At 37.7% G+C, this 24,351-nt stretch overlaps 1 protein-coding gene across 2 annotated transcripts in view; it reads right to left on the bottom strand.

Annotated features, from left to right (window-relative positions):
• The window catches only part of LOC136872331 (tektin-3), a 63,673-nt gene that overhangs the window by 11,507 nt on the left and 27,815 nt on the right, over positions 1–24,351 (bottom strand). For both annotated transcript variants that reach the window (XM_067146146.2, XM_067146150.2), the window contains exons 3-5: positions 14,348–14,599; positions 14,042–14,274; positions 13,275–13,384 (exon numbers count right to left, since the gene is read on the bottom strand). In XM_067146146.2, the coding sequence (XP_067002247.1) occupies positions 13,275–13,384; positions 14,042–14,274; positions 14,348–14,599 (595 nt within the window). The remainder of the gene's footprint in view (positions 1–13,274; positions 13,385–14,041; positions 14,275–14,347; positions 14,600–24,351) is intronic.

Below are 24,351 nucleotides of genomic sequence, written 5' to 3'. Positions count from 1 at the left end.
TACACGTCGTACAATGTCGGCATCTAAAGGTTTTCTGGTGACACATTTGGTGTTTACCCGGCACATTAAATATCAGCCATAGACACCCAAGAGAGTTTCGGTGTACTCGTTTATTATTTACCTTCTCATTTATCATATTATCCATTCTTGTTACTCCTATCCTGCTTCTCAGAAATTTCATTTCACTTGCCTGTGGTACATACTAAGTCCTGTATATCACTCTTTTGCTTCTTTGAGGGACATCCTTGCTCTAAACCAGGCTTCTGATACTTTTCAGGAACGCACCCCACTTGTCTTCTGCGCTTGATTATTTCTTCATTCATTTCTTCCACTTTCCTCTTTGATACTTCCCAGGTTCTTGAACTCTCTACCTTCTTAAGCTAATCACCTCCAAGTACAGTATTATCCCTCTGGTAGGTCTCTCCTTATTTCTAGTTGTGATCATGATATCACTCTTTTTGGCATTAAATTTCATTCCATATTGTTCCACCTCATCTTCCCATGCGTCTTAACTGTTCCTGGAAATCTTCTTCCTTTTTTCCCCAGATTAACAAGTCATCTGCAAACATTATCACTCTCATTTTTCCTTCCCAATTTTCCTTGCCACTTTTGTCAGTAACTCTTCCATTACTAGAATGAAGACCAAAGGTGACAGAGCACTTATGTCTTAATCCACATTTTTGCTCAAACCAGTCTGTTCTCTCTCCTGCTACTTTCGCACAACTGAGACTTCCATGGTACATCTCTGTCACTCTTTCTATTGTCTTCTTCTCGGTGCCTTTTTTCTGCAAGGCTTTCCTTACCTTGTTTCTGCACACATGACCATATGCTTTATCAAAGTCCAAGAAGGTCATCAGCACTTCTTTACCCCACTCATAATGACGCTCTTGCAGTTTTCATAACTGCAAATAAGTTCTACTGTGGACCTTCCTGATCTGAAGCCATACTGCTCTCCTCTTAGCTTTTCTTCCACCCTATTCCTGATTCTACTCTTACTAATTAACACTTTATACATTTAACATATAACATCTTCTTATTCTTTAGTGTTTGTCCCGCCTGATGGCAGGGTCCGCTGTGTGAATTCGTTGCCTCCATTTAATTTGGTCTCGGGCTATATCTGGATGTAGTCTTACAGCTTTCAGATTGTTGTGTGCTGTATCGGTCCATCACTGTCTTGGTCGTCCCTTGGGCCTCTTTCCAGCGACTTCCAATGTATAAGCTGACTTTGCCAATGTATTGTCTTCTGCACACAAAACATGCCCAAACCAGTGCAGATGGTTTTCCTGCATTTTCTTCCGGATTGGTGCAATGCCAAAACATTTCCTAATATCGTCATTTGAAATATGATCCAGTCTAGTGATGCTAACTGTCCACTTAAGCATCTTTGTCTCCATGACGCTCAGTCGACGTTCTACCTCCTTTGTAGCTGGCCAACACTCGGTGCTGTAGAGAGCGACAGGTCGGATAACAGTCTGGTAGACTTAGATTTCAGATGGTCATTCATCCGACGGTCGCAGGTGACGCCCCTTGTCATTCGCCACTTCAGCCAGGCTGCGTGTATCCTTGTGTTGACCTTGTCAGTAAGTCAGTGATCATCAGAAATTGTGGAGTCAAGATATTTCAATTTGTCTATTTGTGGTAGATCCTCACCGTCAACGTGGAGGGTTCCAACTTCCCGAGGATCTAATGTCATGTATTATGTCTTCTTTTTGTTGAGGCGCAGGCCATATTGTGCTAGTCGGTTGTTCCACTCTTCTGTTTGGCGCTGAAGATCAAGCTTATTCTCAGTAGCCAACATGACATCATCAGCGTAGAGAAGTGTCCATGGTATTGGCTTGTTCAGGTCTGATGTAACAGTGTCCATCACAAGAATGAACAGCAATGGTGATAAAGCAGAGCCTCGATAGACTCCTACAGTGATGTGGAAATCATCGGACGCTCCTGCATCATCTTGAACATAACTCCTTGGTTCTATGTAGAGCATTTGTACCGACTTAACAAGGTGCTCTGGAATGCTATGTTCTCGTAGCACTAACCAAGAGCCTGTTCCACGAACAAACTTTGCAACTTTTCACTTTGCACTTTTCAGTTCAGATTTTGTTCCACCATCACTTTTCAGATTTAGCTTGCAAGCCTGTTATGTTCCTCCATTGGTACAGAAATGCAAAGTGTAAAGAAATGAAGTGAAAAGTTTTCAGAAATTTTGCAAAGGGATGATTCCCTTTTCATCTGTTAATTGACAAGTATGTAGGCCTACACTAGTTTCTCGGTGTAGAATTTGGTTTAATGATATAAACACGTTTGTTAGCATCAAGTGAGGACAGTGATGAAGAATCTAACAAGAGAACGTAGAAAGACAGGATTAATTTTCATAACCTCACTTTGATGGAATTTCGCGAGTGATTTCGTATTACCCCAATACAGGCTGACTATATTCTTGAAATGATCGGTCATTTACTGAAACTTGCAACAAAAAGAAGTTAATCCCTTTCCGAAAAAGAACAAACTCTTATATGCTTACATTGGTAAGTAAATGGTGCCCAGCTGCATGGTGTAGCAGCAATGCATGGGACATCAAAATCAATTATTTGCAGAACTGTTACCAAAGTCGTAGATGTTATAGTAAATGTAATATTTCCTAACATAGTATGTTGGCCTGATAAATCCACATAATATAGCAACAGGATTTCTAATGAAGGGTGAATTTCCTTTTGTGTGTGGATGTGTTGACGGTACTGTCGTTAATATTGATGCGTGTCATCATTTGAGAGGTTATTTTTAAAGTTGCCTAATTCTGTTTCTCCTTGACAACTTCTAGCACAGCCAGCTTCTTGTAATAACCTTTCTCTCCCATGATAAAAACTTAAAAACTAATGGTACCACAATTATACCATCAAGTTCGCTGTGAAAAATAAGCACTAAAATCATAAGAGTATTAGGCCTATACAGTTTGTCCGTGGAATAAACTTGATGATCGGATCTCTCATTCGCAAAGACTTTTCAATTTGCGAAGAAATTGAAAAGTACAACCTAGATCATGGTGGAACAGAAAGACTTAGCACTTTGCTGGAACTGAAAAGTGAAGAGTGCAAAGTTGAAGAGTCGCAAAGTTCGTTCGTGGAACAGATCCCAGATTAGGTCATGTGGCACCAGATCAAAGGCCTTCCTAAAAAACCAGAAAAGCAAGATGAATCGGCTTATTCTTTTCACAGTGTTTCTCAACTAATGTGCGAAATTGGTACTACAAGCATATTATCATTTCTAGAAACAAGGTAATGCCACATCACATGGCCCTACCCTGCACATTTAAAATTTAACTGTAGTGTGACCAGTATCTAGCCAATTTACATGCTTCCTTGGCAGCATCTATCAGAACATGTAGTTGGGCATAACTTGCAGACAAGGAGATGGTTTATGGTCTGTTCTTCACTGTATTCGTACAGTGTGAAGTCTCAGGCAAATCCCCACTTTGATCTGCCAACTCCAGTGCACAGCTTGTTGAGTGCCTTTCATGTTGACCAACCTTCCCATGACCTGAAGGGAGGCTTTTGGAAGGTACCATCCATTCTGCAAGGTACGGTAGCTGTATCTGGAATGCCATGAATTTACTTGAAATTTTGAAGATCGTTCATTGAGGCTTTCTGTTGAATGAAGGAAGCTTTTCTTGACCTAAGCCTTTGGGTTGCTGGTTGATATCCATATAGGAGATGGATCTTCAAGTTCATTGCCTTAGATTTCTCTGGTCTTATAGTGTCACTAATAACTACTTACACACAATTACACAGTTCGCGCTCTCTATGTGTTCTCAACATTCTGTCGCACTTGTATTCACTCAAACACTTACAAGCTAACACCTAAACCTTATGGTTACTTCTGTAACTGTCACTTGCACCCTAGGGCAGTTCATGATACAGTTCACAGTACACTATTAGCGGCCACATTGTTCACAATTTAAGAGCGTGCATAACAGTCTTATAAATCCGTATGAGATTCACGATTTGCACTTACACTGCAGTCTTCTTGCATTATCCCTTGTTTGCTAGACTGTTCCATAGTCCACATGCAGCACTCTATTGACAATGTAGCAATTTGATCCAGTATTCAGTAGTACATACACCTCATAGCACTGCACTCTTTGCTGTCAATCGCTGTCTGAGTGAGCCCACACTGAACCATCTCGCATTCATCCGCCTGCCATTTTATAGAGAGGCTGGCCCTTCGAAGTCCTTCAGACAAGTAGAAACTGCTGGAAATCTCAGGAGATGGAAGCTCTGGGTTCAGGCTCTTGTCGTTTTTACACTGTCAAGGGGTACACAGACTGGCGGCAGTGGTGATGGTAGTGGGCTACTCACTGCACGCGCGTCTTGTCACTGACTGGTTGTCCGTAGTGGTGAGAGGATGGGGGCGTAAATCATCTGAGATTAGTGATGACAATCAGGGCTATTAGACTAGACAAATGAGTGGTTGAATGGGTGGCTACACTTGACGCAAGTGTAATAGACCAATATAACTTGGAAACAATATTCTTTAACCCATGGGTAAATAAAGCAAATATTGATTATTATTATTATTATTATTATTATTATTATTATTATTATTATTATTATTATTTATGTAGCTGTGTACGAACCTTAATTGATAAAATCATGATCGTATTATTTGTAAGGTTATGTCATGAAACATATGCTGTATATATATTAATATGAGTTTATTTATGTAAGAACACATAATTTATAAATTATTATTACCTGTACATAACATTGTGCAACACACTGTAATAAGTCCAGAACAATGCTATGTGCAACCAGAAATATGTAGAAAGTTCCTTATATTTTAACTAGGCTATTGGAAACTCTCAAATTTACGAGAAAAAATGTTGTGTCATATTCTTCTAGAAGCCTGGCCAGGCAATGTATATAAAGAGGCAGTCTTGATGGTAGAGAGGAGTTCTTTTTATTTTTTATTTTATTTTAATGAGACTTGTGTGAAAGTCATGTTAACCGAGTGTTGAAGTCAAGTATGTGAATTGGTTTTGTTGGGTTGTTAGTTGACAGGCATCTGTTGCAGTCTCTCCTTGTCTTTATTCGTCATATTAGTGTTTTGTTTTATGATGGCAGCTTATTAGTTTGCATGTGAATATGTGTAGTTAATTTGTAAATAAACTAATGTACACAACTGACAGCATTTTGTTTGCATCTTTGTGAATACATCACACTTTTAGAAAATAGAACTTGGAGAATTAGAGTAGGTGAAGCGTTTTCTGATTTAAGAAGGGGAGTTCTATAGGACAGTTTTACTGGACCTTTAAGCTTTCTTATATATATAAATGATTGTAAAGAACTGGAATCACAGATAAGGCTATTTGTGGATGATGTTATTCTGTGTAGAGTAGTAAATGAGTTGCCGGATTGTGAGCGACTGCAGGAGGACTTAAACAATGTTGTGAGATGGACAGCAGACAATGGTATGAATGTAAAAGGGATGAAAAGTCAAATTTTAAGTTTCACCAAGAGGAGACATCCTCTCAGTTTTAATTACTGTGTTGATGGGGTAGGAGTAACTCATGGGGAACAATGTATGTAAGTACCTAAGTATTAATTTAAGGAATGATCTTCATTGGGGTAATCATATTAACAACATTGCTGAGAAAGGTTACAGATCTCTTCACATGGTTATGAGGGTATTTAGGGGTACTAGTAAGGATGTAAAGGAGAGGGCGTATAAGTCTCTGGTAAGTCCGCAGTTAGAGTATGGCTCTACTGTATGGAACCCTCACCAGGACTACTTCATACGAGAACTGGAAAAAATTCAAAGGAAAGCAGCACAATTTGTTCTGGGTGATTTGCAACAAAGGAGTAGTGTTACAAAAATGTTTCAAACTTTGGGCTGGGAAGACCTGGGAGTAAGGAGATGAGATGCTCGACTATGTGGTATGTATACAATATTAAACAGAAGGTAGGATCCACCTTTTCAATACTCTGTTATTAAGTTGAACCAAATGGAAGTTACAACCTGTTCATTTGGGACCAGTTTCAACACATTAGAAGTGCCAATTAGCAAGGAAGAGAAAAAATTAAATCATAAAATTCTAAAAACACATAACACAATGATCACAGTCAAAATGAGTACGTAGAATAATTAACACTATTTCGTGTCAAAGCAATTCCAGTTGATGTTCATAACACAATGATCACAGTCAAAAGAGGAACAGCACTATTTTCATGCCAAAACAATTCCAGTTGAAGTTCATAAGCAGGTCTTGTATAATCTTGTTGTGCTGCATTCACATATGAAGACGTATGAAGATGTTGTATTAAAGGTCAATAACAAGTTAAAGGTCTTGTTCTAAGATGAAAACTTGAAGGATAACTCGTTATGAAATTCAACTTGTGATATGCAGTAATGTATAGTTATGTATATGTTGATAAACGGGGTTAAAAGTCAGGTTGTTTCACAAATAGAAAAAGTCCTCTCAGTTTTAATTACTGCGTTGATGGGGTGAAAGTTCCTGTTGGGGATCATTGTAAGTATCTAGGTGTTAATATAAGGAAAGACCTTCATTGGGGTAATCACATAAATGGGATTGTAAATAAAGGGTACAGATCTCTGCACATGGTTATGAGGGTGTTTAGGGGTTGTAGTAAGGATGTAAAGGAGAGGGGATATAAGTCTCTGGTAAGACCCCAACTAGAGTATGGTTCCAGTGTATGGGACCCTCACCAGGATTACCTGATTCAAGAATTGGGAAAAATCCAAAGAAAAGCAGCTCGATTTGTTCTGGGTGATTTCCGACAAAAGAGTAGCGTTACAAAAATGTTGCAAAGTTTGAGTTGGGAAGAATTGAGAGAAAGAAGAAGAGCTGCTCGACTAAGTGGGATGTTACAAGTAACTATTCTCATTTTGGTTCCGTATTGAAGTTGACGTATGTCTCAAATATTATTACAATATTATAAGTCCACCTGTTCAATACAATACAATATGATCCACTATTTCATATGGTCAAAATTTTTATACATAATACATAAAAGTCAATGGTACATGTTTCACCCTCCTTATGGGCATCACCAGCCTATATCAATCTTAAAAATAATACATATGGAGTCATTCTAATCTTATAAATTATAGGTTAAAATGTTGAAAAATGATTTCGTAAAACATTATACAATAACATCTAAAACAACGATAATGCACCAAAGTATGTTAAAAGAGAGTAAATTAACTGTTTTTGAAGATTAAAACATGGTTAAACATGAATTTTGAGAGTTTAAGACTAAAATGGATCCTTTCTTTTTTTTATATCATTAAGACTGTGATGGCCTTGAGTGTAAACACAATCATCAAAGGGGGATGTTTCTTCAATTCCCAAGGTTATTAGGCATGGTGAATTCAAAACATAATACAATCCCGCAAACTTTTAGAACTTCTTGTTCTAAAGCTTCCACCACCTCATCAAGTGTTAGGCCCGCCCATCTTGCTCCTAACAGCCCTCCAATTACAACACATGCGCACAAGGATCCACCCACCATTACCCCCCTCCATGTCCTTCACTGCCTCAGCCACACCGTTATAATACTAGAAGTAGAAAGCTCAGTCAAGCTAGCGTTGCTGAAACAACCCGACGTACTTAATACGCACCGTACGAGTAAGTACCGCCTTAGGCATTTTTGACGTACGGGAAGTCTCTTGTACAGTACGGTATTATTTAACCATTTTCTTCTACATTTTGTTTCAGAAAAACTTGATCATTTCTTCCAACAAATGTTTCAACGGAATTATAACATCAACTTGACTGTCTTAAATCAAATCGACTACCAACATAATTATTGACATCCGCTAGCTTTGACATACGTTTTATCATTAGCAACGCCTCTACAAGAAGTTCCATTTTCTTTTCTACTTCCAGATATACCAACCGTATACATTTTAACATGTTTGTTACGTTCACACTTCCGTTTTAAATAACTGGTGATTTTACCATCTTCGATTCAAACCTTGGGAATTGAAGAAACATCCCCCTTTGATGATTGTGTTTACACTCAAGGCCATCACAGTCTTAATGATATTATAAAAAAAAGGATCCATTTTAGTTTTAAACTCTCAAAATTCATGTTTAACCACGTTTTAATCTTCAAAAACAGTTAATTACTCTCTTTTAACATACTTTGGTGCATTATCGTTATTTTAGATGTTATTGTATAATGTTTTACGAAATCATTTTTCAACATTTTAACCTATAATTTATAAGATTAGAATGACTCCATATGTATTATTTTTAAGATTGATATAGGCTGATGATGCCCGTAAGGAGGGTGAAACATGTACCACTGACTTTTATGTATTATGTATAAAAATTTTGACCATATGAAATAGTGGATCATATTGTATTGTATTGAACAGGTGGACTTATAATATTGTAATAATATTTGAGACATAAGTGGGATGTTCCAAGCTGTCAGTGGAGAGATGGCGTGGAATGACATTAGTAGACGAATAAGTTTGAGTGGCGTTTATAAAAGTAGGAAAGATCACGATATGAAGATAAAGTTGGAATTCAAGAGGACAAATTGGGGCAAATATTCATTTATAGGAAGGGGAGTTAGGGATTGGAATAATTTACCAAGAGAGACGTTCAATAAATTTCCAATTTCTTTGAAATCATTTAGGAAAAGGCTAGGAAAACAACAGATAGGGAATCTGCCACATGGGCGACTGCTCTAAATGCAGATCAGTATTGACTGATTGATTGATTGATTGCTTACCTAGCATTTGTTTTTTCGTCCGAAGAATGGAAAGCGATGTAATTGAAGTCTAAGGAATAACGTGTAGGACTTAATTTCAACAATTCAAAGTGGATATATAAATCTTAAAAAGAAATTTGAATCATTAAAAAAGAATAACACCAAATAAAAATATTTTAAAAATAGGAAGAAAATTTTAAAGAATTACAATGTAAGGGTCAACTCAAACAGCTTGCCGTCGTGATTGATAAATGTATGAGAGACGATAAATAGAGAAAAGGGTGGGGAATAATGAGTGCTTATTAGAGGATGGGAGGGAAAGGGGAAAAAAAGGGGGGGGGATATCTAAGGAGGATCATGGGGGCATTGTGGAAGGGGCAAGTAGCATGAGAGGGTATAGTGTAAATTGTGAAAAATTGATCGCTTACTTGTTGACTTGAGATTAGTTAAAATGGAGATGAGAAAATTGAAAAGGGCATTAGGCTTCTCAGAAATATCATCAGGTTAAGGTTTGGATTGAAAAACTGGTCAAGGTATATAGAACAGTTTTCAGTGATGTCTAGGAGAGGGCCTTAATTTGGAGTGCTGAGAATTTTGATATCCTGGTCTATTGTAGTGAAAATATGTTTTGTGTCATGTATATGTTGTCCCACTGCCGAAAATCTGTTGTATTTTATTGCATTAACGTGTTCAAAGTATCTAATTTTGAAGTTACGACCAGTTTAACCTATGTAAGAAGAGTTACAGTTGTTGAATTTAAAATGGTATATGCCTGATTTAGAAAAGACACTGGTTTTATTTAAGGGATTGCAGTTATGTAATAATTCAAGGTTTCTATTATTAGTTCGAAAAGAAATCATGGTGTTGTGTTTTTTGAAGACATTATCAATACTGTAGGCATTTATGTTGAATGTGAATGTGGAGTAAGCAGCTGGTTTAGGATTATCTTTTAAGAGTGTTGTATTAGGATGGTGTTTAAATTTGTTAATCATTCGTTCAATAAAATATCTATTATAACCATTAAATTTGGCAATGGAACGGATGATATTTAGTTCTTTATTTAAGTTATCCTTTGATAGTGGAATTTTGAAAGCACGGTTAACCATACTGTTGTACGAGGTGTGTTTATGTGTCTGTGGATGAAAAGAGTCTTGGTTTATGGTATTAGCTGTATGTGTGGGTTTTCTATAAATCATATATGATAATAAGGAAGATAATCTGCTTATTGTTATATCTAGAAAATTAATTGATTTGTTTGTTTCTGTTTCAAGAGTGAATTTAATATGCGGATCAATTTTATTGAGGTTATTAAGAGTAGATGCTGCATTAAAAGCTCTGTCATCTAGGATCATAAATGTGTCATCTACATACCTGGCTCAAAAAATACGTGTTTAAAGTCGTTGTTGTTATCAATGAAATTTTGCTCTAAAAGAATCTAGGTATATTTCCGCTAAGATCCCTGAGGCTGGTGAACCCATTGCCAAACCATCCTGTTGATAAATTATATTGTCAAAGATGAAGAAGTTGTTATTAACTACTAATTTTAAGATGGTCATTAATTTCAAGTTTGCTTAAGCAACTATATGTATTTAAATTCTTCTCAATAATAGGAAATAATTTTTTGATGTTAATGCTGGGGTACATCTTGACAATATCGAAAGTGTGTAGAGAATGGTGTGGTTGAATTTTGAAGTTATTTAATCTCAATTAGTTCTATGGTGTTTTTTACAGACTTAATCGAGAAAAATTTGTAGTTATTCTTAAGACATTTCTGAATGAATTGTGCTAATTTGTAAAGTGGGCTGGGTCTGTAATTAATAATTGGTCGAATGGGGACATCAGTCTTACGAATCTTAGGGAAACAGTTTGCGGTTGGCAGTCCTGGATTCATACTCAATAATATTGTTTTTTCATGCTCAGTAAATAAGAATGAAGAGTTCTTTAGGGTTTGTTTAAGGAGATGTTGGATCTGTTGAGTAGGGTCTTTCTTTATTATAAAAAAGGTATTACTACTGAAGAAATTTTTTTTTTGATGTAATCAAATTTATCCATTACTACTGTAGTATTACCTTTGTCAGCTTTTGTAATAATGAGGTTATGATCTTTAATTTTCATTTTAAGGTTAAGAATGTGTTCGCGTTCAATGAAGGAAATACTGTTGCTATTATCATTAGGGGTGTAAATCTTATTTTCTTCTTACGTCAAGTCTAATTTCATCTTTTTAACTTTTCATATGTGGTATGTTTTGTGTGAAAAAAGGAATTAAAACTCCCACCTAATCAACACTATAAATAAAACAAATTCTTAATTTACCTCATTAGAAGTAGTAGGCCTACTACTTTCAGTCAATATCTGACCCTACTCAGCTACATATAAAGAAACTTAAGAACTAAAAAACACATTAAGTGTAAGAGAGAGCCGTGAGCCTTAACTTCGCCACAAATGAAGGCAAAAATAAATAAAAATAAATAAACAATGATGTGACAATATCAAGATTGCGTGATCTGAGATGAGTCCTCCTAATTCATAGGTTCAATAAAAAACATCCACACTCTATAATCCTAAAAACTTCTCTAAGATTTGTCGTATGAATTATGAGAATGTTTTTTAAAAAAGGTAAGTTAAAAAAGTTCTGATTGTCATTCGACAAAATGCACCATCCTTAAAACTAGTTGTTGAAAAACGTACTGCACATTTATGTCTTGAAGTAAAAGCAAACACCTTATTTACAAAATTTTACTGTTGACAGGTAACCGGCGAAAGTAATACATACAATCCCTTGTAATTTAGTGTTGTGAAACTACCGCTGACAGTGGTAATATTATGTTGTTACAAAAGGAAGTAAGCTGGTGGGGCCTTATGAAAAAATTACTACGCATTGTTTAAAGGTCAAATGGACCGATATGAAATTGGGAAATCAAACTGTGTTTCAATCTACTAGGTTCCAGCATGTACTGGTTTGAAGAAAGAACGGAACCTGCAACGGAAACAGAAAAACTAGTACTTGTTGATCGGCAAATAATATCTGAAAAAATCCTACATGCGATGTGTGTGATAAGATTTGGACTTGCTCCCTCTCACCCATGATGACCTTCTCGCCGGTGCGTTATGTGCAGACTGACTGTTACCTGCTATGCAGTTAATCGGACACATTCTGCAAGATAGCTTGCTACCAAGTGAGTTGGCTATGCAGTTAGGGTCATGTAGCTGTTAGCTTGAATTGAGGAGATCGTGTGTTTGAATCCCACCATCGGCACCCGTGAATGTGGTTTTCCATGGTTTCCCATTTTCTTTACTACTTGCTTTACATTGCACCAACACAGATAGGCCTTATGGCGATAATGGAATAGGAAACGGTTAGGAGCGGGGAGGAAGCGGCCATGGCCTTAATTAAGGTACAACCCCAGCATTTGCCTAGTGTAAAACTGGAAAAACCAAGCAAATGGCCATACGTTTTTGGTCACGTAGCTATCAGCTTGCATTTGGAAGATAGTGGGTTCAAATTCTAGTAACAACAGCCCTTAAGATGGTTTTCTGTTGTTTTCCATTTTCAAATTCTAGTTTTCCCAGCCTTGTGTCACTGATGACCTCTGATCTGTTCGTGCGACGTTAAACCACTAGCAAAAAAAAAAAGCAAGAAAACTTGCTGAAAACAGTGACTGAAGGACAAGTTGATGGCAAGAACTGCAGATGGGCACCACATCAGCAGTACATCATTCTTGAGGACACTAGATGCACAACGTATGAGCAGTTAAAAGGGAACTCTCAAAATAGAGCACAGTGAAGAATTGCTGCAAGCCAATCTCCAGACTGAAGACTTTTAATTCTGTTATTCTTCTTCTCAAAATGTTAAGTTCACTATTTTGGACAGTAGGTCAAGTACGAATGCTGTAAGCGCATCTGTTAGGCTAAGAAAATGTGTAAAAAGAAACGGAACCTCTTTACAACTAACAGCAAAGATATGCACCTCCGAAAATATCTCATGAGAAATTTTGTCTGGAATGTGCTACTATATGGAAGCGAGATGTGGACACTAGGAGAGACAGAAAAAAAGGGCTGAGGGCATTTGAGATGTGGTGTTATCCCAGGATGCTCAAGATTTTCTGGGTGGCCAAGGTATCAAATGATGAGGTACTACTGAGAAGAGAGGGAGCATCACCATGTTTTTGGAAACTCATCCAAACCAGAAAAACATTTGGATAGCACCTCTGTTAAAACACAAGGGTCTCATTAAAACAGTAATCGAGGAAGAAGTTCAGGATAAGAACACCAAAGGCAGGCTGAGATAATGGAAGACACTGTCTGCCTGACATATAGAGCTTTCAAACTGAAGCCTATAAGCAGAGAGGCATTGGCGAGCTGCTGCCAATCAACCTGCGGGTGGATGAGAAAAGAAGAAGTAGTTTACTATGTCAGAGAGAAAATGTGAAAGCAATGCTAAAATCATTTCTCCTTATTGAACTGAGTTACAGTCTCCTTCCAGTGTTGCATGGAGGAATGATTCAGTGATGCCACATCAAAATTCTTCTTTCTTACCTGCTGGACGGTCTTCTCGTGCAAGCTCTTGATGCGCTCTTGGCAGTTTCTCAGGATTTCTACCTCTCGCAGCAAGGCCTGCTCCACTTGATCGTGGACCAGGTCAATTCCTGTAGGAACGAACAAGATGTACATAAGTTATTAATAACGTACGACCTCAGCTACTGAGTGGTTGGTAAGGGTGCCATTGGGTCATCTGTGAACCAATTGTCATATTATTCAAAACTTTATGAAGCTCTTACCAGAATGAATAACATAATAATTATGGCAGGCACCAATGGACTCTGCCATTGGCTGAAAATTTGCCCAATGTAATATCACTCCCCTAATTCAAGGCAGCGAGTTGTTATGACCAACTGCAGGACAATTAAAAGTCCTAAAGTAATCGGGCAATATAGCAGACACATTAATCATCATTTTAGACTGTAGAAAGAATGAAAGGAATAAGCATTTGAGCAGGTAATAAAAATCTTCAACACTGTTAAGGATAGATTGCCCTGCTGTCACTCGTTTATTTTTTTCCGGGAGAAACAATAAAAATAATAATCATATGAATTATTATCCATACACAGATAAAGTGTTCTTACTTAAATAATGAAGAATTTCAACACTGTAAAGCATAGACTTCAATAGAAATATTTCCTTTTTTATTGACAAGATTTTCAAAATATTTTTTCCATAATTTGGTAACAGTTAATTAAATCAATTTCTAAAATGAAACTTTGAACTGGTCTGTAACTATGTAGCAGTGTAAAATAGTGACAGACCTATCCTGTTCTCGCGATGGTACAGACACTCCTGGGCTATGTGTAATGGTCCTTCAATATCTTGGATGGCCTTCTCCAGATCCCTGCGCTTGTCTTGCAGGAGGTTTGTCTGTGCCAAAGATCGCTCCAGCTCGGTCGCCACCTCGTTCCTCCAGAAGGTGGTATCCGTTATGCGCTCACCCAGTCGACGTCCAGAATCACGCTGGTTTGCGGCGGTGATCTCGTCTGTCGCTCTGAAATACACGATGGCCAACATGATACCAATCATGAGTTGTTCTATAGAAAAACTGTCATAATCATACTCACCTCATGACCCTCACTGCATCATTACGCAGCCTCTCGGCATAGTTCCTGTTGGTATCTGCCTCGTTGAAGTTGCTGATGTTGTTCTGAGTCCATTCGTAGGGAGTGTATCTGGTGTAGAGGGCAGCACGTGCAGCATGTCCTGGGTTACGTTCGAATCCAGTCACCAGATTAGGAAAACGGAGTGGCTCTGTTGCCATCCCAGTTGGAGTGTAGCAAGGGTCCATTATCGCACTGGTCACTGGCTGACTTGGCCTAACAATAGATAACAATTTCTTAGGAACCAGGAACTCAAGCTATGTTTTACAGCAACAGACAAGAACAAATGCAAATAACATGTGGACATTGCACCATAAAAAAACCACTATGTGTAATATTTCAGCGTAGAACTCAGGCCATGTTCAATATTGCATTATCATCATCATTTCCCCTTATCCAGCTCCTACCAGGTCAGAGTATTTATGGGATTTCACCATCTTCCTCTTTCCTTCCACCATTCCTCTTCCACGATCTTGTTACAGTCTAAGTTTTGTCTTCTTATGATGCTCTTCACTGATTCAATCCACCTTGTTCTAGGTCTTCCTCTTGCTCTCTTCCCCTTGCACTTTGCCTCCAGCATCTGTCTTGGAATTCTATTCTCCTCCATCCTCTTTACATGTCCAGACCACCTTAGTTTATTCTTTTCAACTCTCTCACTTAGCTTTCCTATCCCAACTTCCTTCCTAAAATCTTCATTCTTTCCTTGTCTTTCCTATCATACTTCTTAGGAATTCACTGGCTTGAATTCTACTCTCTTGCCTGCTAATCAAAGTCCAAGTCTCTCTCTCTCTCTCTCTTTTTTTTTTGCTATTTGTTTAAAGTCACACTGACACAGATAGGTCTTATGGCGACGATGGGACAGGAAAGGCCTAAGAATGGGAAGGAAGCATCCGTGGCCTTAATTAAGGTACACCACATTTGCCTGGTGTGAAAATGGGAAACCACGGAAAACCATCTTCAGGGCTGCCGACAGTGGAGTTCGAACCCACTATCTCCCAAATACTGGATACTGGCCTCACTTAAACGACTGCAGCTATCAAGCTCGGTAGTCCAAGTCTCAGCTGCTTAAGTCAGTATGAGTACGTTGTACATTTTGTACATTCTCTCTTTACTTTTCCTTGGTACTTCTTTGCTCCAAACAAGTTTCCTTACATTTTGGTACAATGCATTACCCTGCTGTACCCTCCTGCTAATCTCCATATCCGCCCTAGCATTTTGCATTAATTCACTTCCTAGGTATTTAAAGCTATCCACAATTTCCAGGCTCTGACTTCCAATTTTCACAGTGCCCTTTCCTTGCCTTTTTCCTCTCATCAATAATACATTATATCAAATATTATATCAAATAATTCAAGTTCTTTATTATATGCGCGGGAGCCTCCACGGCTCAGATGGCAGTACTTCAGTTTCTTATATCAAATATTATATCAAATAATTCAAGTTCTTTATTATATCCGCGGGAGCCTCCATGGCTCAGATGGCAGTACTTCAGTTTCTCACTGCTGGGTTCTGTGGTTCAAATCCTGTTCATTCCATGTGAGATTTGTGCTGGATAAAGCAAAGGAGGAACAGGTTTTTCTCCACGTACTCCTAATTTCCCTGTCATCTTGCATTCCAGTAATACTCTCTGACATAATTTCATTTCATCTTTCAGTCATTAATCATTTCCCCAGAGGAGTGCAACAGACTTCGCCAACCGGCACAATTTCTATCGTCACTGCTAGATCAGAGCTTCATTCACTTCATTCCTGAGCCGGTCAAATGACTGGAAACAGGCTGTGGATTTTTATTTTCATTTCAATTATATGTGTGCTATGGGTCACTATTTCTCTGACAATGTTATCACATTGTGGAATAGGGTGAAAAGTCAGGTTGTGAGTTTTACAAAGAGGGAAAGTCCCCTCAGATTTAATTACTGTGTTGGTATCTCTTGCCATCCCAGTTTGGGTGTAGCAAGGATCCATCATTGCACTGGTCACAGGCTGACTTGGCTTAACAACAGATAACAGTTTCTGAGAAACCAGGAACTCAAACTATGTTTTACAGCAACAGAAAAGAACAAGTGCAAATAATATGTGGACATTACCCCACAAAAATCTATGTGTAATATTTCAGCATAAGAACTCAGGCCATGTTCAATATTGCATAATTTATATCAAATACTGTAATTAAAGTTCTTAATTATATGTGTGGGAGTAATTGGGGTAATTGCATAATCATCATCATCATCATCATCAGTGTCCCACTCTAGTCGCCCAGGTGTGGTTAACAAGCTTCCTCCACTCCCTTCTGTCCTTCCACTTTACCTGCTCCATTACTTCTGCCACATCCAATCCAGCTTCTCTAATGTCCTTCCAAATCTGATCCACCCACCTTCTTCTCGGTCTTCCTACGGGTCTATTTCCCTTAACTCCTCTTTCTAATTCCTTTCTTGCTACCCGTTCCTTTTCCATTCTTTTTACATATCCGAACCATCTCAGTCTTGCTTTCTGTATGTTCTGTACTAACGGTTCTATATTTAGCTCTTCTCTTATTTTAATATTTTGGATTCTATCTCTTCTTGTCTTTTTAACCGATGTTCTTAAAAATTTCATTTCTACTGCTTGGATCTTACTATCTTGTCTCTTATTAGTTACCAGCGTTTCTAGTCCATATGTAACAACTGGTATGAAATACTGTTTATATAATGTTAAGTTCGTTCTCTTGGGTACTTTGTCATCCCATAAAAGATCTCTGACTTGATGATAAAATGTTGTACCTTTACTTAGTCTGTTAGTAATTTCAGGGTTGATTTCATTACTTCCATTAATAATGCTATCCAGATATGTAAACTGTTCTACATTCTCTAACCGTTCTCCGTCTACATTCACTTGAAGCTAAGTCTACATTCACTTGAAGCTAAGTGAATGTAGACGGTGAACGGTTTTCTCTTTTCCACAGTGCATGATTACAGTTTTCTTTTTACTAATTTCCATTCCAGACTCCTTCAGAATTTCATTCCAAATGTCGAGTCTCCTTTGTACTTTTCTCCCTTTCTGCAAATCACATCATCTGCAATTACCAAAGCGTTCACTTCTTCACTACTGATACTCTGTTTTACATGTTTTATGATTTCATCCATCAATATAATAAACAATAATGGCGACGGTGCACTTCCTTGCTTGAGACTTTTTTTGTATAAAATGTTTGAGAGTCACTGCTCCCCACTTGTACACTGCTTTTACTCTCATGATACAACGTTTTTGTCTTGTTAATTAATGATTTTGGTACATTCCTTTCCAGTAGGCATTCCCATACATGTTTTCTCTTAACTGTATCATGAGTTTTTCCCAAATCCAAAAATACACAAAATCTCATAAAAAGGATAGTAAATAAAGGTTATGATTATGAGGGTATTTAAGAGTTGTAGTAAAGATGTAAAAGCTTGGGAGTCTCTGATAAGACCACAATTAGAGTATGGTGTATTAGAACCTCACCAGGATTACTTGATTCGAGAATGGGAAAAAATCCAAAGAAAAGCAGCTTGATTTGTTCTGGGTGATTTCCGACAAAAGAGTGGCATCAGCAAATGTTTCAAAGTTTGGGCTTGGAAGACTTGGGAGAAAGGAGATGTGCTGCTCAACTAAGTGGTATGTTACAATTAACAAATTTCATTATTTTGGTCCGAATTTATTTATTTATTTATTTACTTTTTTTGCTAGTGGCTTTACATCATACCGACACAGATAGGTCTTATGGTAACGATGGGATAGGAAAGACCTAGGAGTTGGAAGGAAGCGGCCCTGGCCTTAATTAAGATGCACCCCAGCATTTGCCTGGTATAATAATGGGAAACCATGGAAAACCATCTTCAGGGCGGCCGACAGTGCGATTCAAACCCACTATCTCCCGGATGCAAGCTTACAGCTGTGCGCCCCTAACCGCACGGCCAACTCGTCCGGTGGTCCGTATTTATATGATTTAATTAAGAATATTCATCATCATCATCATCATCATCATAATTTCTTCGCTCCAGCAAGCCGGGTGCGGTTGTGTACGCGCCTCCTCCAGTTTATACTATCCATCCACAGATGCTACTCATATATGTGATGCCAGTTCACATCTCTAATTTCAAGGTCCTTCAATATCTGTTTTTCCCAAACATTAATTAATTAATTCAGGGATTAATTAAGAATATTAATTTAGTTTACTAGTTCACCCAATCAATACACCTCACTTTACAACTGAAAATACATTTATTCTTGAATTATTTATGCACAGTTTGGTACATGTTTGAATAAAAACTACAGCTACAACTCAACTTTCAACTTTTAATCAGTACATTGAAGCTAAACCAAACTTCATTCAACAATTTTATAATGTTCTTTTTAACATGTAATATTACAATTATTTCAAGAATGTGCTAGAACAGAACTACAACAAAGCTGCTTGTACAGAAAAAAATGTTTTTAAATATCCTTGAAAGGACATGTACTCATTAGTATATTATGTAATTGGACAGTGACATTCTTCAAAAGAAGATGAAACATCTACCAAATTGTGCATAAATAATTCACGAATAAATTAATTTTCAGTTGTAAAGTGGAGGTGTATTGATTAGGTGGACTAGTAATCTAAATTCATCATCATCGTCATCATCATTGTACAGTTCCAGTTTCTCAGGTACTGTTAATGAGCCTCTTCCACTTCTTCCTGTCCATATACAACTTGTAATGGAGAACCTCATCCACTGTCCGTCCTCTGGTAACTAGATCAACCTTGATCATGTCCATCCATTGGGTTTTAGGCCTTCCTGCAGGAATTTGCCCCTCCACCTGTCTTTCCAAACTTATTCTGGCTGTTCTTGTAGGCTCCATCCTCATCACATGCCCGTATCACCATTGTCTGGATGTGCCAATTCGGTCTAATAGGGATGTCTTTGTTCCGGCTTCTTTCCTCACCTCCTCATTTGTTAACTTGTCCATCTTGGTCGTCTGGATGGTGGATTTAAGAAATTTCATCTCAGGTGCTTTACAGTCTTGATGAATCTCTTTTTGTGAGGGTGCACGCTTCAATACCATAGGTCAATATTGGTATAAAATAGCTGTTAAACGTCATCAGTTTGGCCGGTTTTGGAATCATGTCATCCCATAAAAGTGTTCTCACTTCTTGGTGGAATTCTGATCCCTTTTGCACTTTGTCTGTAATTTCCTTTGTGACCAAATTATCACTGAAGATTACACTGTCTTCCAAGGTAAGGAAAACTATCCACATACTGTAGCTGGTGGTCTCCTAGTTTTACACTTGCTAGACGCCCTTCTGTGTTGACTGCCATCACCACTGTCTTGGTCTCGCTGATGTTGAGGTTATATTCCTGGAACTGAGATTTCCATACATTGAGTTTGGTCTGTACTTCCTCTTCTGTTTCACCCAAAATCATGATATCATCAGCAAAGGTCACTGCATTCAGTTCACCTAACTTTTCTTTGACGTTCTTCATTATATTGTCCATAACAGTGATGAACAGTAGTGGGGACAGTGCACTTCCTTGCTAAACTCCACTCTTGGTCTCAAACCATGATGATCGACCTTCCCCACAGCTAGTACAGCTAGTACAGTCTTTGTACAACATCTGAATTTTCCTTACCAGTCCTTCAGGCACATTTCTTTTTCTCAGGCACTCCCAGATCTTATCTCTTATAACAGTATCATAGGCCTTTTCTATATCCAAGAATACAATGACCAGGTTTTTGCATCTCCCAATACTTTTCCATCAGCATGCGGGTGTTAAAAATTAGATTCATTGTTGATCTGTTACTTCTGAATCCATATTATTCCTCCTCTAACTGTGGTTCAATGATGGTTCTCAATCTCCCTTCTATGATCTTCTCTAGAATTTTTAACCCATGAGACAGCAGTATCTTTCCTCTATAGTTGATGGGTTTCCATCTGCAGCCTTTCTTAAACAGGGGAATTATAATGCCCTTGCTCCAATCTGTAGGTACTTTGTTGTCTGTCCATATGGCATTTAGTACTCTGTGCAGCCATTGTATATCCTGGATGCCTGCTGCCTTTATTATGTCCGCATTCACTTCCATTATATTATAAAGCCTTTCTACTCCAATTTTCTTCCTGATCTTTGAGGTTTGGATGTTAAAGAAAAGTGATATTTCATTCCTGAGATAATTTTTACTAGTAAACTATATTAATGTTTTTAATTAGGTGGTATGTTTCGAGCTGTCAGTGGAGAGATGGCATGGAATGACATTAGTAGATGAATAAGCTTGAGTGGGTTTTTTTTTTTTTTTAAGCAGGAAGGGTTGCAATATGAAGATAAACTTGAAATTCAAGAGGACAAATTGGGCAAGTATTTACAGGAAGAGGAATTAGGGATTGGAATAATTTACCAAGGGAGATGTTTGATAAATTTGCTTTGAATTTATCTAAGAGAAGACTAAGTAAACAACTGATCGGGAATCTGCCACCTGGGTGACTGCTCTAGATGCAGATCATTGATTGATTGATTGATTGGTTGATTGATTGACCTAGAACTAGAGAACAAAGTTTTCTTTAATTAGAAACACATTACTATGAGAACTGCAGAATAAATTATGTTCCAGGCTAGTGGGCTGTAGTTGAATTGAGTTTCTAGCTCTCATTACATCAGAAAATGCTCCTACAGTTTTTAAGGGGTCTGCTCTTTCTCAAGGCCAGATGTAGACTGAAGCTGTGGCTGCATGCTCCAACACGGTGGCCCACCTAAGTTTTTCAGCTCAAATATCTCTTGGCTAGATGAAGATAGTGGTACACTGTACTGAGGCAGCAATATTAAGTTTCTTTTGAATGTAGAAATATGTCTATTGCCCTGGAACCATACTTAGGGTGGTGATTGTTACTAAAATAGAAAAGTTTTAAAATTGAAATAATTTCAAGTTACAGGTGCAACAACAGTGACTACTGTCAGATTTTTTATTATGGATGCTCGAGTTTAGGCTTCAATTACAAACGAACTAATAGGCCTATTGTAATGCGAGTTATACCAATATTTTCCTTGTTTAATTTTACACTAGCATATATGACACACATTGTTTTCGACTTTCATTAAATATTTTTTATTTGTGGTTGTAATAAATATTGCCCGTGTTTTTGGCTTCTTCTCTAGGAAGCGCTCACTTAGGAATATATACAAGGAAAACTACTTGTCTGATGGTAATGAAATTTTTATATGTTATAACCACATGTATTGGAAGTGTAATACACAAGTTACAATTTTTTTCGACCACCCCGAAAAAAGTTCTTATCAATTTTCTAAAGCAACTCTTTCTCAGTCCAGGATAAACATACAGCAACAAACTTGGGCTTGTTTTGAAGCACTCAGTCATGGTTATCAGAAACTACAACAACTGTAACCCTACAGTATGGTACCGAATTTATGAAGAGTAATATTGAAGGGAGGTTTTGTACACGCCACACCGTGTGATTAACAGCAAGCCGGGTGGTGAAATCGGGTGGAGTGTTGTCACGTTCAGTAGTATACACGTGCACAACAAACACAGCTTTTTGTTTACTTTCAACCTTTAATTTTATTTCCTCTTATAAATTCCACTTCCCATCACCTTTTCTCATAAGGGCTTTGAACCTTCAATGGCAGGTTTAAAAATGGTTGACTTTGACAACTATAATCTGTACAGAGGGTACATTCAGCAAATTTATGGATGGCATGGAGGGTTCAAAACATCGTCTGGAGCTGGGAAACGCATCATAATTTTACACATCAGAAGTGAAGAAGGATTTCTTGACGGTGCAGAACTTTGTTTTATTGGCAAGAAAGGAAGTGGTGATTACCACAATGAGATGAACTCGACTCATTATGAAGAATGGTTCACGAAAGTCCCGAGTTTATTGCTTCAAAGGTCGGCTGTCGTTATAGATCAATCTCCATATCATACGATGGTCGATCATTCATCTAAAAACCCGAACATGTCATGGCTGAAACCTGAAATTATATCTTGGATAACATCAAAGAATATTTTACTACCACCTGGAGTTGACGATTATAACAAATTAACTAAATCAAAGCTGATTGTCCTTGCCAGGCCTTATTTACAAACACCAGTAAAGAAGCTGGAACAACTAACTAAACGACTTTGAACAGATGTACAGCTTATTTGGTTACCAGTGGCCCATTGCGAGCTTAATCCATTACAATTTGCTTTACGGCACACAGACACAGATAGGTCTTGTTGCGATGATGGGACAGGAAAGGCCTAAGAGTGGGAAGAAAGTGGTTGTGGCCTTAATTAAGGTACAGCCCCAGCATTTGCCTGGTGTGAAAATGGGAAACCACGGAAAACCATCTTCAGGGCTGCTGACAGTGGGGTGCAAAAAACAAAAAACAAATATGGCTAACACATTAGAAAATGGTAGAGGTATGGAAGCAATTAACGCTTTATGCTGAGAAGCCTTACGTACCGTGACCCCTGAACTCTGGAAACAATGTATTAAACACGTTAAGAAAATTGAAGACCACTACTGGGAAAAAAGGTGGACTGTCTGAAAATATCCCTTATTTTGAGCCAGTCATAATCAACATGAATGACAGCAGCACCGATTCATCGAAACACAGTGATTTTTCAGATGGAGAAAATTTATAGAATTAAATATTGTGAATATATGTAAAGAATAATGCAAATAACTCTTGTAAAAATTGTACAGTGTGATATTTCTAAATTAGGAAGTCAACCATTTTTAAACCTGCCATTGAAGGTCCAAAGCCCTTATGAGAAAAGGTGATGAGAAGTGGAATTTATAAGCAGAAATATTAAAGGTTGAAAGTAAACAAAAAGCTGTGTTCATTGCACGCATGAATACTACTGAACGCAGCAACATTGCGCCCAATTTCACCACCCGGCCTGCTGTTAATCGCACTGTCCGGCATACACAAAACCTCATTTCAATATTACTCTTCATAAATTTGGTACCACACTGTACGGTTACAGTTGTTGTAGTTTCCGATAACCATGACTGAGTGCTTCAAAACAAGCCCAAGTTTGTTGCTGTATGTTTATCCTGGGCTGAGAAACAGTTGCTTTAGAAAAATGATAAGAACTTTTTTCAGGGTGGTTGAAAAATATTAAAACGTTAGTATTACACTACAAATGCATGTGGTTATAACATAAAAATTTCATTACCATCAGACAAGTTGTTAACCTTTATATATTCCTAAGTGAGCGCTTCCTAGAGAAGAAGCCAAAAACGCTGGCAACATTGATTACAACCACAAACAACAAATATTTAATGAACGTTGAAAACAATATGTCTTATATATGCTTATGTAGAATTAAACAAGGAAAATATTGGTATAACTCGCATTGCAACAGGCTTATTGGTTCATTTGTAATTATAGCCTAAACTCAAGTGTCCATAATAAAAAATCCGACAGTAGTATCTAATTTTCAATAGGAAGGACCAAGCAACAAGAGTCTGACCTCAGAATAATGTCATCAGGTGATGAAATAGTGCTGCCATCATCATCATCCATTTCCCTCTTCCAACTCCCGTTGGGTTGGATGTTTTTGGCACCTTTCCATCTTCCTCTATCCAACCACCATTGTTCCTCCTTAACTGTGTTCCAATCCAGGTTTCTTCTAATTATACTATTCTCGATCATTATCAACCACCTTAGTCTGGGTCTTCCTCTCGCCCTCCCTCCTTCTATCTGAGTCTTTGTCATCTACTTCAACATCCTTCCCTCTTCCATCCCCTTAACTCGTCCAAACCATTTAAATTTATCACTCTCCATTATATTATAAAGCATTTCCACTCCAATTTCTTTACTGATCTTTGAGGTTTGGATGTTAAAGAAAAGTGATATATTATTCCGGAGCTTATTTTAGCAAAAAAATGAAAAATAACTGTAAATTATGGATCCTTGACCCTGTTAAAAGCAACTTTATGTTGCTTAAAAATGCATATTTTGGCCATTTTAA

Source organism: Anabrus simplex, chromosome 1 (assembly GCF_040414725.1).
Source record: "Anabrus simplex isolate iqAnaSimp1 chromosome 1, ASM4041472v1, whole genome shotgun sequence".
Classification (NCBI taxonomy): Eukaryota; Metazoa; Arthropoda; class Insecta; order Orthoptera; family Tettigoniidae; genus Anabrus; species Anabrus simplex.
Note: the sequence above shows the minus strand (reverse complement) of the source record. Positions and strands in the feature narration are given on the sequence as shown.